Genomic DNA, 12,670 nt, shown 5'->3' with positions numbered 1-12,670 from the left:
GGGCGGCTCTGAGCACCCCGGGGGGCTGTGGGGGGCAGGGGGAATTCTGTGCTCCCGGGCTCGCACAAGTGTGTTTTTCCATGCTGGCAAAGAGGGAGGGGGAGCCCAGAGGGTGGGAGCCTGGCGGGACTTGCTCACCATCCCTTTCCCCCCTCCCTGCAGACAAAGCGACAAACCCCCTGAACAAGGACCTGGACTGGGACGGTATCAACGCTTTCTGTGAGCAGCTCAATAAGGAGCTAGAGGGGTAAGTGCTGCTTCCTTTCCCCAGGCCGCTCCTGATCATAGGCCTGGGCTATGGTTGCTCACCTGGTAAGGTCCAGTGGGGTTGTCCTGAGAGCTGAATAAGTATGAAGCCCTGCAAAGTAGAGGTGGGTGGGGGGTCCTGGTCTACTGACAGAAGGTTCCCACAGGGTTTTAGTCCCTTATCAGTGCCTTAAATTTGCAACAGGCTTTTCAACCCTGGATTCCTACCTAGAATCACAGGTACCAGGCCTTCCATCCATAACTGGTGACCTTTTTTTTTCTTCCCCCTGCTCCTTCCAGTCCTCCACTTGCTACCCGACTTCTTGCCCACAAGATCCAGTCTCCACAGGAATGGGAAGCTATCCAGGCCCTCACGGTAAGGGCATCTGCAGGCTGGTAGAACTAGATGGAGGGTCAGGGTGTGGGGTTGCTCTAGTTGAACTGGAGGAGCAAGGGAGGCTTGGAACTCCCTCTGAGAAAGCCCTGGAGCACCTGAGCCCTTGGATGGGAGAGGGGCTGAAGGTGGTTCCACAAGAGAGGAGGGGTGATTGGAAGGAAAGGTCTTGTTCCAAGGACAATCCTAGGCTGTTGCAGTCAATGGGAAGCTTTTTGTTCCCTTAATGTCATTGTAGGTCCATGCTGTGAAACCCCAATATTGAACTCTCTGTGGATACACAACCACAATGTGAACTCTCTAAGGATATCCCCTGCCAGGGGCTGTTGTTTCCTCCAAAGAGGAAAATCTTTCTTCCTTTGGGAGGGTGATTGGCCACCTGGGAGGAAAAGGTGGTGTCCCTCCACATGGCTGTGAGGGTGGCCACAGGCTCTGTGCCCGGCGAGGGGAGAGCAGGAGGGAACTGGCTCCTGACCCTGCTGCTGACCCCGTGCTGGGGCTCACCCGGCCCCTCTCCCCAGGTGCTGGAGTCCTGCATGAAGAGCTGTGGCAAGCGCTTCCACGACGAGGTGGGCAAGTTCCGCTTCCTCAATGAGCTCATCAAAGTGGTGTCACCCAAGGTGGGTCCTGGGGAGTCGTGCCAGAGGGGACCAGAGTCCGGTGGCAGGAGGGCATTTGGGAAGAAGTGGTGTCTGAGCAGAAGGGTCAAACACCCACTGGGATGTGGGAGAAATAGGACAGTGCTAGTAGGAGATTTGGTCCTCGCTCCCTGGTGAGTTTTCCAGTGGGAAGGTGAGCATCCACCCCTCTGCTCCTGGCTGCCTCTTGATGCAGGAGGTGGAGGGCCAGCTAGACATGATGCAACCAGCACTTGTAAGACTACTGAGCTCATCTGTGTGCCTGGAGTCACCTTCCCTGCATCTCTGTCAGGCCCTGTCAGTGCTGCATGTGTTCAGGAACCTCCCTCAGCTTTGACATTGTGACCATGTCTCTCCAGAGTGCCCCAGCCTGGTTGAGAAACTCTCAGAGGGCAAGCCTAGGCCTGGTCAGTGGTGCTCTTGCAAGTCCATCTGGAGCACCAAGTCATTACCTGCTCCTCTGCTCATGCTGCTGTTCCTGCAGCAGAACAAGCTGTATGTGCTCTCCTATTTGGTCAAGGCAGTTAACATCAGCAAGGATAGAGTTAAGGGAACACAGACTAAATATGACTAAGGAAAACCTTCATCTCCCAGTCACAGCTTTGTGATCGGTGACAATGAGTAGCCAGGGACAGTGGCAGCATCACCCTGAAGTTCTCTTGCTAGGCACCGAAGAGCATGTCCCCTGCCTTAAAGTTACTGGCTTCTGATGGCTTGTGCACTGTTCCTGCCACCAGTGCCCAGCAGACCCACAGGAGAAGGGTGAAGGGTGATTGCACAGCACAGGTAGAGCTGTAACCTTCAGGTTGCTGGTCGTCTGGAACTCACCTGGCTCTAAAGGGTGCCAAGCACTTTGTGCTGGAGTCTGCCCCTGAGAGAGGGCTGGGCCTTGTCCCAGGGACCCATTTACCCACAGTCCTTCCCTCCCAGCTCTGCTCTCTGCTCGTTTCTGGAGGGTTGCCTTGCTCAGTGCCCTCGGTACGCCGTACCCTTCCCTTCACAAGGTGACAGAGACTCACCTGGGCCTTGCCACTTGTCCTTGCATGTTGCTGAGGGGCTGCTGGTGGAGCATTTCTCCCACCTCCTGTTTTTCCTGTGGTGGAAACCAAGCACAGCATAGGACGTGTTGCAAGGACCTCATGAGCTTTCCTGCTTGCTTCCTCTTTCCTCCTTGTGCTGTTGGGAACGGTCTTACTTCTCCTGGGGGAGGGGAGGGACACGCCAGGCTTGCAACGGCTCAGATCGGCTTCAAGCCACCTCTTCTCTCTTTCTTTAGTATCTTGGCAGCCGGACACCAGAAAAAGTGAAGTCCAAGATCCTGGAGCTGATGTACAGCTGGACATTAGGGCTGCCTCACGAGGTGAAGATCTCCGAAGCCTACCAGATGCTGAAGAAGCAAGGTGAGAGGCAGTGGTCTGGAAGGGGTAGGTGGATGGACAGTTTGCCTTCCCTCTCTTTTTTTGTCTGGGCAGAATCCAAAACAGACTCGTAGGTTGGAGGGGACATGTGCTTGTTCCCTACAAGAAATGGGTCGCTGGAAAGGTCTGGGGCAGGAGGGCTGTGAATGCTTTGGCAGTTGATGCTGGGTTTTTTTAAGAGGATGTTTACAAGGAGTGGCAGACAGTTTTTACTGAAAATGCCATCCAGGATCATGGGTAGCTGGAGCAGACCCAAAACCCCTCAGCCCCAGCTGAGTTTGGTGGTCCTATAGGGAAGAAATCACCTAGGTGGCAGTGCCATCTCCCAGTGGCTGAGACCTCCTGATCTCTCTGTTGGTCTCTACTGCAGGGATTGTGAAATGTGACCCAAAACTGCCCGATGATGCTCTGTTTCCACCGCCCCCCCCTCGGCCCAAGAACATCATCTTTGATGATGAAGAGAAATCCAAGGTAAGGGCTCAGCACAAGGAGAGGGACAGCAGGCAACACATTCCCTACTCCGGGATCTCCTGTGCTGCTGAAGTGGAGATCCAGTAAGCATCAAGGCCCCTGCACCCACATGTTGTGCTTTAGAAAATGCATCACATGAATGCTGAGGGCCCACTCCAAAATCATGACAAAGGAAATGCCCAGAGATAGGTAGTGTGGGTCTGTTTGACCTGTGGAGTGCTCAGCTGCAGGATAGTGCAAAGGGGTGAGGTGCTGACACATTCTGGGAGGGTTGCTGCTGTACAATCTCCAGTCTTCTGCATTATCTGGCCATGAGGATTAAATCCCAACCCCAAATGCTGCTCCTGTTATCTCTTCCCCAGCCCAGCAATCAGCTTATTGCCCAACTGCTTATACCCTCCCGGACCCATTCTATATTACTTTCCCGTCAGCATTGTGTCACCACTTAAACATACCTCTGCTTTATCAGTGCAAGGTTTTAAGCAAGGATTAGGCTCCTCAGGGTTAGTTCTGCAGCTGAGATGTGATGCCAGTTTGCTTCAGGGGACATACTTTGCCTCCGTGGGTCACAGAGGATTTGTAGTGGGCCTTGTGGGACTGCTCACTGACTAGGGAGAGGGGAAGAGGCACGTGAAGAGGTTTGAGTAGGAGCCAGTTGCAATCCCATGGTAATTCCTGCGTGAGCCAGGCTTCCTCTCAGTACTGGTGCTGCTGTGCTCAGGATCTCCATGGTGCTAGGCTGGAGCAGGTTTTGAATGCAAGAGATCTTCAGGGAAAGACCTGTCTTGCAAAACCAGAACCACAACGGGAAAAGGAAGACCAGTTGTACTTCTCCTCTCCCTGGTCTCCCAATAGCCCACAAGCTCTCACAGCTGGGCTTTCCAACAGCTGGTGTTGTCCCCTGCCTCTGCCAGAGGGGCAGAGGATTAACTCCATTTGCTCTAGTGTTGCAAGAATGACTCTGGCTGCCAGCCTGCAGCATGGGCTCAGAGGTGCTTCCTCTTTTGCAGATCCTGGCTCGTCTCCTGAAAAGTTCCCATCCTGAGGACCTCCGGGCTGCCAACAAGCTCATCAAGGAGATGGTTCAGGAGGTGTGGCTGGGGAGAAGGGGAGCTGGGGGGTCATGGTCTGGGGTGGCAGTGGTTAGCCCCAGGGAAGCAGTGGCTCTCTGTCCTCATGCAGAGGAGCTTCTGCCCAAATTTTTGTGGCAGCAGCTGCCGAAGAGTCCGTTTGTGATTTCTGCCACCCTTTGGCTACTTGGAGGAATGGCTCTGGGTGCTTTCTGTGGCCCAAGCCCTGCTGCACCTCTAGATCTGCAGCAAGGCCTCTCACGTCTGGCAAGTGCTGGCCCAGTGATGATTTGTAGTTTTTCACTGGAGTGGGAGCTGTTTTGAAGGCAGTGTAGCTGTTTCTTAGTCCAGGGAGTTGGTGTGTTAGCTGGCCCAGCCTTCCTCCTCTCCAGGTTGCAGACAAGTGCAAGGATATTCTTCCCCTCCAGGACCAGAAACGCATGGAGAAGATCTCCAAGAGGGTTAATGCGATTGAGGAAGTGAACAACAATGTGAAGCTTCTGACAGAGATGGTGACAAACTACAGCAGGGGTGAGACAACAGAGAGCAATGAGGACCTGATGAAGGTGAGGAGGGCCCATCCCAGCATCCTCCCCGAGTTCAGCAGAGAGGGATGACCCTTAGCCCCTAAGTTCCTCCTGCCTGTTGTGCACAACCTGCTGCTCTCCTCAGCACCCCGTTCTGCTCCCCCTCAGGAGCTGTACCAGCGCTGCGAGCGCATGAGGCCCATGCTTTTCCGGCTCGCCAGTGACACCGAAGACAATGATGAAGCTCTGGGTAAGCATGCCTGGCCTTTCTCATCCTGTCCCCTTCTCCCTCCATCTTCTTCTAGGGAGCCTGTGCTTCAGCTGCCCCTGGCATAGCATCTGTCAGCAGCTGCTGCTCTGTCTGGGGTGGCTGCTTGCTGTAGATTAGTTAGGCTTGGCACTAAGTGGAGGCACATGTCAGCAATCGGCAGCGCCACAGGCTTCCTCCACTTTGCAGTAGAAGTGACACTTAATTTTGTCCTGCTGAGACTGCCACGGGGGTGTCAGTGAACCCCAGTGCAGTTTGCATCAGCAATTGCAAGAACACTGTCTGCAGTGGGCTGCTGTCAGCTCCCTGGGCCTTGCTTTGAAGGAATAGACAAAGTTTTGGGTATAAAAGTCACTGTTTCTTCACAGTTCTCAAACCTGTTCCATTTCAGCTGAGATCCTGCAAGCCAATGACAATCTGACACAGGTGATTAATCTCTACAAGCAGCTTGTGCGGGGAGAAGAAATCAATGGGGAGACAGTGGCTGGTCCCCTTCGAGGTGAGGAGAGCTGGGGAATGGGACAGGAAGGCTGAGCACAGGGACCCTATTGTTGACTTCCTTCAGTGTAAGAAAAGATTGAGAGAAGAGGAAAGGTGAAACCTGCAGGAGATCAGAGTGGGGCTGGTGAGATGAGGAAATGTGATATGGAGGCGACTGATGCATGAAGAGAGGGAGTTGGAAGGGAGAGCAGAGGGGTAATTCCCTCTCCCAGGTGTAAGGAAGGCTGGGAAGTGGCCTCAGCACACTGGATAAGGATTGGATAAAGTTTCCATCTCTCGCCTTGTTCCTTCTTTGCAGGCAGTACCTCAGCGCTCCTGGATCTTTCAGGCCTGGATCTTCCAGCAACAGGCCCTTCCTACCCAGCCTTGCCCACCCTTTCAGGTGGCTCAGCAGTCCCCCTGCCTGACCAAGCTGCCTCTGTCTCCTTGCTGGATGATGAACTCATGTCTTTAGGTAAGAATGCCAGAGCAAAAAGCTCTGTTCTTGCTGGACTCTGGGCAGTCTCCATGGATGGTTCTCCTTGTGACAGGAGCATGAATGGGTGAGAGTTCTCGGAGAGGTGTATAATGAGAAGTCAAGAGATGACCTCTATTCAGTGTAAGGGAGGAGGGAAAGACCCTGCTATGCTCCTGAACTTCAGTTCCATGGTATTTTCCTAGTCAGAGCCTGCAGGAAAGTGCCACTGACCTGGCATGTAAATCAAAAGTGATGCAGTGGCTGTTCCTAGGGGGGATCACAGGAGTGGATCACTCTAAGCTCCTTGTGTTTACTCCTTGCAGTTGAAGTCACAAGCTGACAGTAGACACATGGAACTTCAGAACTATTCATATGGAAGTCTTGTGAAGTGCCAGTCCTAGAAGGCTTTAGAGTCCTACTTATTCCAGAAAAGTGTCTCTTTCCCAAGATAGGTGGGTCTGAGGACAACAGCATGAAGCAGACAACGTGATCACTTGGGCTTGTCAGTCCAGTAGTATTCACTTCTGTGTCAATTGCAGTGAGAACTAGATTGTAAGTGAGGATCTCTGGGCAGAATAAACACTATCACCCTCCCAGCTCTGCCCCATGCAAGGATAGGAGCCAAAGATGGAGACCACACTGGTGGTTCTGCTGCTGCTTCTGTCTCTTATTCAAGCCCCATTTAATGCTTTTGCCCACTTGGTAGCTAAGCTTTATGTTTGCTTTTATCCCCAACCAGGCCTGAATGACCCAGCACCACATCCTGCCCAGGCTGGTGATAGCAGTGGCTGGAACAGCTTCCAGGTAATGTGCTGGGAGCCAGGGCAGAAAGTGGGGAGGGTGGAAATGGGGTAGGCAGGGTCATCCGATGATGCAGCCCTTCTTGGGGGCTCTTCTGTGGACTCTTCTTACAGTCCTCAGACAGCAATGAGCTCAGTATCACCGCTGTCACGGCAATACCACCGGTCAAAGCAGATGCTGGTGCATCCTCCCCCAAACCTCCTCCCACCAGTGGCCTGGATGACCTGGACCTCCTGGGCAAGACTCTGCTGCAACAGTCTTTGCCTCCAGAGTCTCAACAAATGCGATGGTAAGCAGGGGTAGTGCAATCTCGTGTTTCTCCCCATCCTTTCCATTTCTGGGGTGCTGGACACAGACATTTCAATGCCTTGTTCAACTCCTTGCCCCCTCTCTTGCTCTTTTCGTACAGGGAGAAGCAGCAGCCACCCCCCCGGCTCACTCTGAGGGATCTACAGAACAGGAGCAGCTCTGTGGGCACCACAGCCCACAATCCTGGTGCTCTGCCAGTGCTTCAGAGTGTTTCCCCTAACCCCATGCTGCCCCTGACCTCGGAGCCACCTGCCCCTGCCACGCTTCCAAAAGCTGCCACGTCACCAGTGGGAAGTGCTGCAGTCCCACCACGGCCTCCTGCCACCACGCTGCCCCAGGAGCTCTCGCTGGCCAACATCACTGTGCCTCTGGAGTCAATCAAACCCAGTGAGATGGGGCAAAAGAGGGGGGCAAGTCTTGGGAGGTGGACAGATTGGAAGGGAGTCAGGCAAATCAGGGAAGAAGCAACTGGACAGGGTATGAAGAAGGTGGAATAAACCATGTGCACACAGAAGGGAAGAATGTGAGGAAACTTCTGGCTTGTTGGATTTCGTGGAGGTTGAGAGGGGTGGTATCTGTCCCTTGCATAGAGTTTGGGTGATGGGGAAAGGTTGCTGCAGGGCCAGTTCCATCCTGGCTGAGTGCTGCCTGTCCCTGCTTTTCCCACAGGTAGCATCCTTCCTGTGACAGTGTATGATCAGCACGGCTTCCGTGTCCTCTTCCACTTTGCTAAGGATGCCCTGCCCGAGAGGCCCGACGTGCTGGTGGTGGTGATTTCTATGCTCAGCACAGCCCCACAGCCCATCCGCAACATTGTCTTTCAGTCTGCCGTCCCCAAGGTAAGGTGGCTGCTGGGGCTGAGGTCCCCAGGCTGGGCTGAAGTGGCCCTCTCCCTTGGCAGGAAAGGCTGCGCGGGTGGTGGGTGGAGAGAGCTCTGCAGGGCAGCAAGTGAGTTGTGTTGCCTTCAAATTAGCAGGAACCAGCAGAATGTTTTTCTCTTTGACTAGAGAGTGGAAGCTCCCCAAATACAGGGAGCAAGGCCCCTGGCCGCCGAGTCCCGCTCAGGAATGTGGGGTGTTCTTCTCTCTCCCTAGGTGATGAAGGTGAAGCTACAGCCTCCCTCAGGCACGGAGCTGCCAGCATTCAACCCCATTGTCCACCCCAGTGCCATCACACAAGTCCTGCTGCTCGCTAACCCACAGAAGGTAACAGCACCATCCCTGAGGTGTGAGCAGGCTGGTCTTGCCACCTGGGCAAAGCCCAATTCCCCTGTCTCCATTTCCTCTGTGCTCTGCAACTTCCTGCAGACTTGAATGGTTTGTGCTTCATGACTTTCTTCCTCCCCCACTTCTGACTGCTTGTCCTTTCTCCCTTGTCTCCAGGAGAAAGTGAGGCTACGATACAAGCTGACATTCACCATGGGAGAGCAAACCTACAATGAAATGGGGGATGTGGACCAGTTCCCTCCACCAGAGTCCTGGGGAAACCTCTAGGGCAGATGTTGCAGACACTACAGTGCAGTGTCCTTGGGAAGCTGGCCCTGTGGGGCTGGAGGAGCCCGAGGAGATGGAGAGGGCGGGTGGGGGGCTGCTGCTCACGCTCTATTCTACAGATGGCCGGGTGAGGGCCAGAGGGAGTGTGCCTCGAGGAGTAGAGCAGAGATGCCAGGAGATGTTCATCCCACAAGACTAGGAGTGGAGTGGAAAGCTTTGTGTGGGTGAACAGTTGCCTTCCCTGCTCTTCCAAAGGCATCGCTCCCTCCCCAGTCTGCCCAGCTCCTCTTCTAGCCCTGCTTTCCCTCCAGGTACAGTGGGGAACAGGGATGGGGAGCTTAACAGCCTCAGCCTGAGGCAAGGCCTAGCAAGGGACGGTCCTTTTCCTTGTCTGTCCCTTCTGTGATTCCCAGCCCTTCAGCTGCTTCGTGCTCTGTGGTGCTTCCTCTTGTTCCCCTTGCCCCCTTCATGGAGCTGGGCCCCAGTGGGTTCCCTGTCTTGTGGGATCTCACTGGAGCTAGTGTAGAACAAGGCTGGACAGAAACTGGGTGTCCCTCCAGCTCCAGGGAGCAGGCAGGTGCCCTTCCTTGGGGAGGTCAGGAGGGAGTGATCTTCCCATATCCCCTCCTTCCAGCTGCTTACAGAGCTGTTGGTGAAGCATGGGAGCTGGGGCGCTGGGAAGGGTTTGCACTGTGCCTTCCCATCCCCTTCAGCTGGAGCTCCTGGGCAGTGATACTCCCCCCACCACCACCCCTCTGCTTCCCATGTGCTTTATTTACCACATTGAGCTCTGGGGCCTGCTGTGGGACTTTGTCCCACAGGGCAGCCATGAGGAGGGGATGTGCTGGGGGCAGTGGGCATGCCGAGTCTGCCCGCAGCCTCCTGCCCAACAGGGAGAGGAAGCAGCGCATGGTCTTCTTCCCCCTGGCCGGGCTGGAGAGCGTGGTGGGGCAGGGGGCTTTCTCAGCTCTTCAGTGTCCTCTCGCTGTGGGGTAGGGGATGGGCTGGGAGTCGAGGGAGAGAGACTGGAGCCCAGCCCATCACCAGAGGGCACCAGTGAGCTCTGTACGGAAAGCCCAGCACTGGGAACCCAGCTCTGCACTGTGGGGGTACTGGGAGGGGGGGGTACAGCTGTGCCTTGCGCACCTTCGCCCGCAGCTGGGGGCAGCCTGGCTCCCTGCGGTGGGGAGGGGGCTCGCCCCAGCCGCCCGATCACTGTGACACAAGAGCGAGGATCTGCAGGCAGGGAGGAGACCAGGGGGTGGCACTTGCCAAGTGATCCCCGTCCCTAAACTGGTTTTAACAAGGCCTGATCTTAAAAGCCGTGGGTAAGGTGTGCCCTGCATTGACTTTCCAGAGGTAGTAGGAGGCTTGTGAGAGATGGAGGAGCATGGGGGTGCCTCGTGCTTTGGGATGGGGACAGCAGAGGTGAGGTGTCTTGGAGGTGGGTGCAGCAAGTGGTAGAGGAGAGGGGGAAGCAAGGTCTTTATGGTAGGGTTCTGCTGTCTTACTTCCCTTTCTGGTCTCTTTTCAGGGTTTTGTATGGGTTGGGTTTTTTTCTTTGCAGATCTTGTTTGGTTCTTGAACAGACTTGTATATATTTTCAGTGCAAAATTATGTACATGGAAGAAAACAAACAAAAAGATTTAAAACGAAACGCCCGGCGCGAAGATTCTGCTGTATTTATGGGAAATAAAAGAGTTCTTTCCTGATTCTGTCCCTCTGGCTTTTGACCCAAGAAATGCATTTTCCCCTGACTGCAGAGGAGCTGATTGCACATTGCGAGCTGCCAGCTCCAGCTCAAATCTTATCCCTGCAATCTTGTAAGTCACCCAGGGCCTTGCCATGGTTATTTCCTCAGTCCCATGAATAGGGAGAGGGGCTGGTGGAAGTCCCCCAGCTGCTCTCAATTCCTGTTTGAGAGCGAAGTCATTTCTAGGCTGTGAGCTGGGTGTTTCTTGCTTCCCTCCCTGGTGAGAGGTGGTGGGCAGGGATTGGTGTCCTACAGCCTGTGGGGAGCAGGGCTTGATCTCACTGCCATGCATTCAAAGGTTGAATGCATGGCAGCAGCTTCAAAGGCCAGGTTGAATGGGGCATGGAGCAACCTAATCTGACAGAAGGTGCCCTAGTCATTGGCAGGGGGGCTTGGAACTAGGTGATCTTTCAGGTCCCTTCCAAACCATTCTATGATTCACCAGTGCCTATGGTGACATTTCCTCCTCTTTGCCAGAGCTGCTTCTAAAAGCAGCTCCCTGGGGCAGCTTTGTTGCAGGGGTACAGGCAGCAGCCCCAGGCTGGCAGCAGGTCTCTGACAGTGCATGGGAGAAAAGAGGCCACAGCTTGGCAGCCATCTGATGCAGCCAGTAAGGGTCTGCGGGGGATTTTCTGTGCCTTTTCAATAGGTGCTTGACTCCCTTGCCTGCCTTCAGCCACCACAGTGCCCATTAGGAGCACCCCCAGGGCTCATGGCTGGGGGATCAGATGTGCTTGGCCGCAGGTTTACAGCAACCTGGTGTTCAGGCAGGAAGAACAGCGCTCACTTGCTCTGTCCCTGCTTAAAAGGTTCAGCACTGCTTTGCTACACACGCGTGGAGGTTCACCCCTCCACCACCAAGGAGCAGAGCTCAGCAACCCCCAAATTACTGCTCCTCAAGCTTCAGGGCACAGGTAGCACGGCCCTTCTGCCTCTTTTTCCTTTGCTGCTTGTCTCATCTGCCCCCAGACTGACCGCTTCCCTTCTGGGCTGGGGTGCTAGTTCCTTTGCCAGCCACATTACCCAGCCACCAGCAACCTCCGCTTGAGGGAGGAAAGTCCCAGCTGCAGGTAGCCAGAGCTGACAGCGAGGTTTGCAGCTTGTAAACCCAGGAGCAAAGGCGGTGGTGCTGTGAGGGGGGACGTTCTTAGACCCAAAACACCAAAAAAAAATAATAAAAAAACCTGCTGAGCCTTGGTGCAGCCCTGCAGAGAACAAGCAGCAGCCAAGCCTGGGAACCGTGAGGCTGTGGTTCCCGTGTGACTGTGCCGCCCTGCTCGGAGGGCCCCCGCCAGCAGCAGGGAGCGGGGAGCGGGGAGGAGGAAGGGGCCTCCCCAGGGCGTGAGGCAACAGCTCTTGGCCACAGCTTTGTGGTGGCTCTGGAGAGCCTTGGCAACAACGGCAGGGAGGGAAAGTGGGGCACAAGAATGGTTGCAGGGGTGGCTTTGCTGCTCGCCCTCCTGCTTTTGTCGCGGTGAGGGGGATGTGTCATGAGGGGGAAGAGGCTGGAGATGCAGCTGTGAGCACGGAGGGGTGCCCAAGGGGTGTTGGCAGAGTTCAGGTGACCAAGTAGGGCAGGGTGTACATAGGCACCCCTGATGAGTCACCCAGACAGCTGGCATTGCCATGGGCTGGCCCAAAGCACAGCTGGTGATGGGCAAGGCCAGGGGGAAAAAAAACACCCGGGCTGAGACAGAGGGTAAGAAATAAGAGAGTAAGAAACAGAGCGTGGGCCCTTCGCTGGCGCTCGGAAGCAGCGTGTGCTTGTCCTGCCTTGTTACGTGTTTGCTGTAATAATATTTCCCCTTTAAGACTGGGCTGAAGTTATTTATACTTGTGGGGTGGTGACAGGAACACAGAGCGGAGCAGGAGCCCTGAACTGCTCTTACCTGATCTGCAGCAGAGGGGCAGACTGAGGAGGAAGGAAGCTCAGTAGAAGAGAGGGAGTGAGAGAAGGGAGTCCAAGGGAGGGGAAAGGAAAGCAGGCAGGGCATTCCCAGGGAGGGATAAGGGAGAGGACCTGCCGGAGAAACAGAAAAAGGGGGAAGGAGGAAGAAGAGTAAGGAAGGAGAGGTTCTTAGGGAAAAGCAAGGGGCAGAGCGGCTCTGGGGAGCCGAGGGGCCACCAGCATCTGATGCCAGGTGTCACTGAGGGGTGCTGAGCAGGCACAGCCAAGCGGAGCAGCTCTTGTGATCTCCTCTCAGCTCTCAAGATGATGAAGAGGCAGTTTAATCGGATGCGGCAGCAGCTGTCCCATCCCAACAGCACCAGCCGGGAAGGACTTCTCTGCCACCCGTGCTGGAGGGCTGGGAGGGAGGCGGATG

At 55.1% G+C, this 12,670-nt stretch overlaps 2 protein-coding genes across 3 annotated transcripts in view; both read left to right on the top strand.

Moving 5' to 3' along the window:
• The first annotated feature begins 168 nt into the window (after nucleotides 1-168).
• GGA1 (golgi-associated, gamma adaptin ear containing, ARF binding protein 1) lies at nucleotides 169-8,593 on the top strand. Of its 2 annotated transcripts, XM_010005741.1 has the most exons (17): nucleotides 169-247; nucleotides 547-622; nucleotides 1,162-1,260; nucleotides 2,555-2,678; nucleotides 3,067-3,167; nucleotides 4,178-4,258; nucleotides 4,666-4,803; nucleotides 4,933-5,014; nucleotides 5,424-5,531; nucleotides 5,832-5,987; nucleotides 6,730-6,794; nucleotides 6,905-7,080; nucleotides 7,201-7,261; nucleotides 7,346-7,487; nucleotides 7,770-7,939; nucleotides 8,195-8,305; nucleotides 8,483-8,593. In XM_010005741.1, exons 3-17 carry the CDS (start codon nucleotides 1,177-1,179, stop codon nucleotides 8,591-8,593), a joined length of 1,710 nt encoding a protein of 569 aa, XP_010004043.1. In that variant the 5' UTR covers nucleotides 169-247; nucleotides 547-622; nucleotides 1,162-1,176. The 2 variants fall into 2 exon arrangements, with proteins under 2 accessions (XP_010004043.1, XP_010004044.1); XM_010005742.1 differs by lacking the exons at nucleotides 5,424-5,531; nucleotides 5,832-5,987.
• A 3,965-nt stretch (nucleotides 8,594-12,558) lies between these two features.
• SH3BP1 (SH3-domain binding protein 1) overlaps nucleotides 12,559-12,670 on the top strand; it is a 9,486-nt gene continuing 9,374 nt past the window's right edge. Inside the window, exon 1 of the mRNA XM_010005834.1 lies at nucleotides 12,559-12,641. Coding sequence (XP_010004136.1) covers nucleotides 12,559-12,641 — 83 coding nt within the window. The remainder of the gene's footprint in view (nucleotides 12,642-12,670) is intronic.

This window comes from Chaetura pelagica, unplaced genomic scaffold (assembly GCF_000747805.2).
Source record: "Chaetura pelagica isolate M959 unplaced genomic scaffold, ChaPel_1.0 scaffold79, whole genome shotgun sequence".
NCBI classification, from domain to species: domain Eukaryota; kingdom Metazoa; phylum Chordata; class Aves; order Apodiformes; family Apodidae; genus Chaetura; species Chaetura pelagica.
The sequence above is the reverse complement of the archived record's forward strand: the minus strand, read 5'-3'. Positions and strand labels throughout refer to the sequence as shown.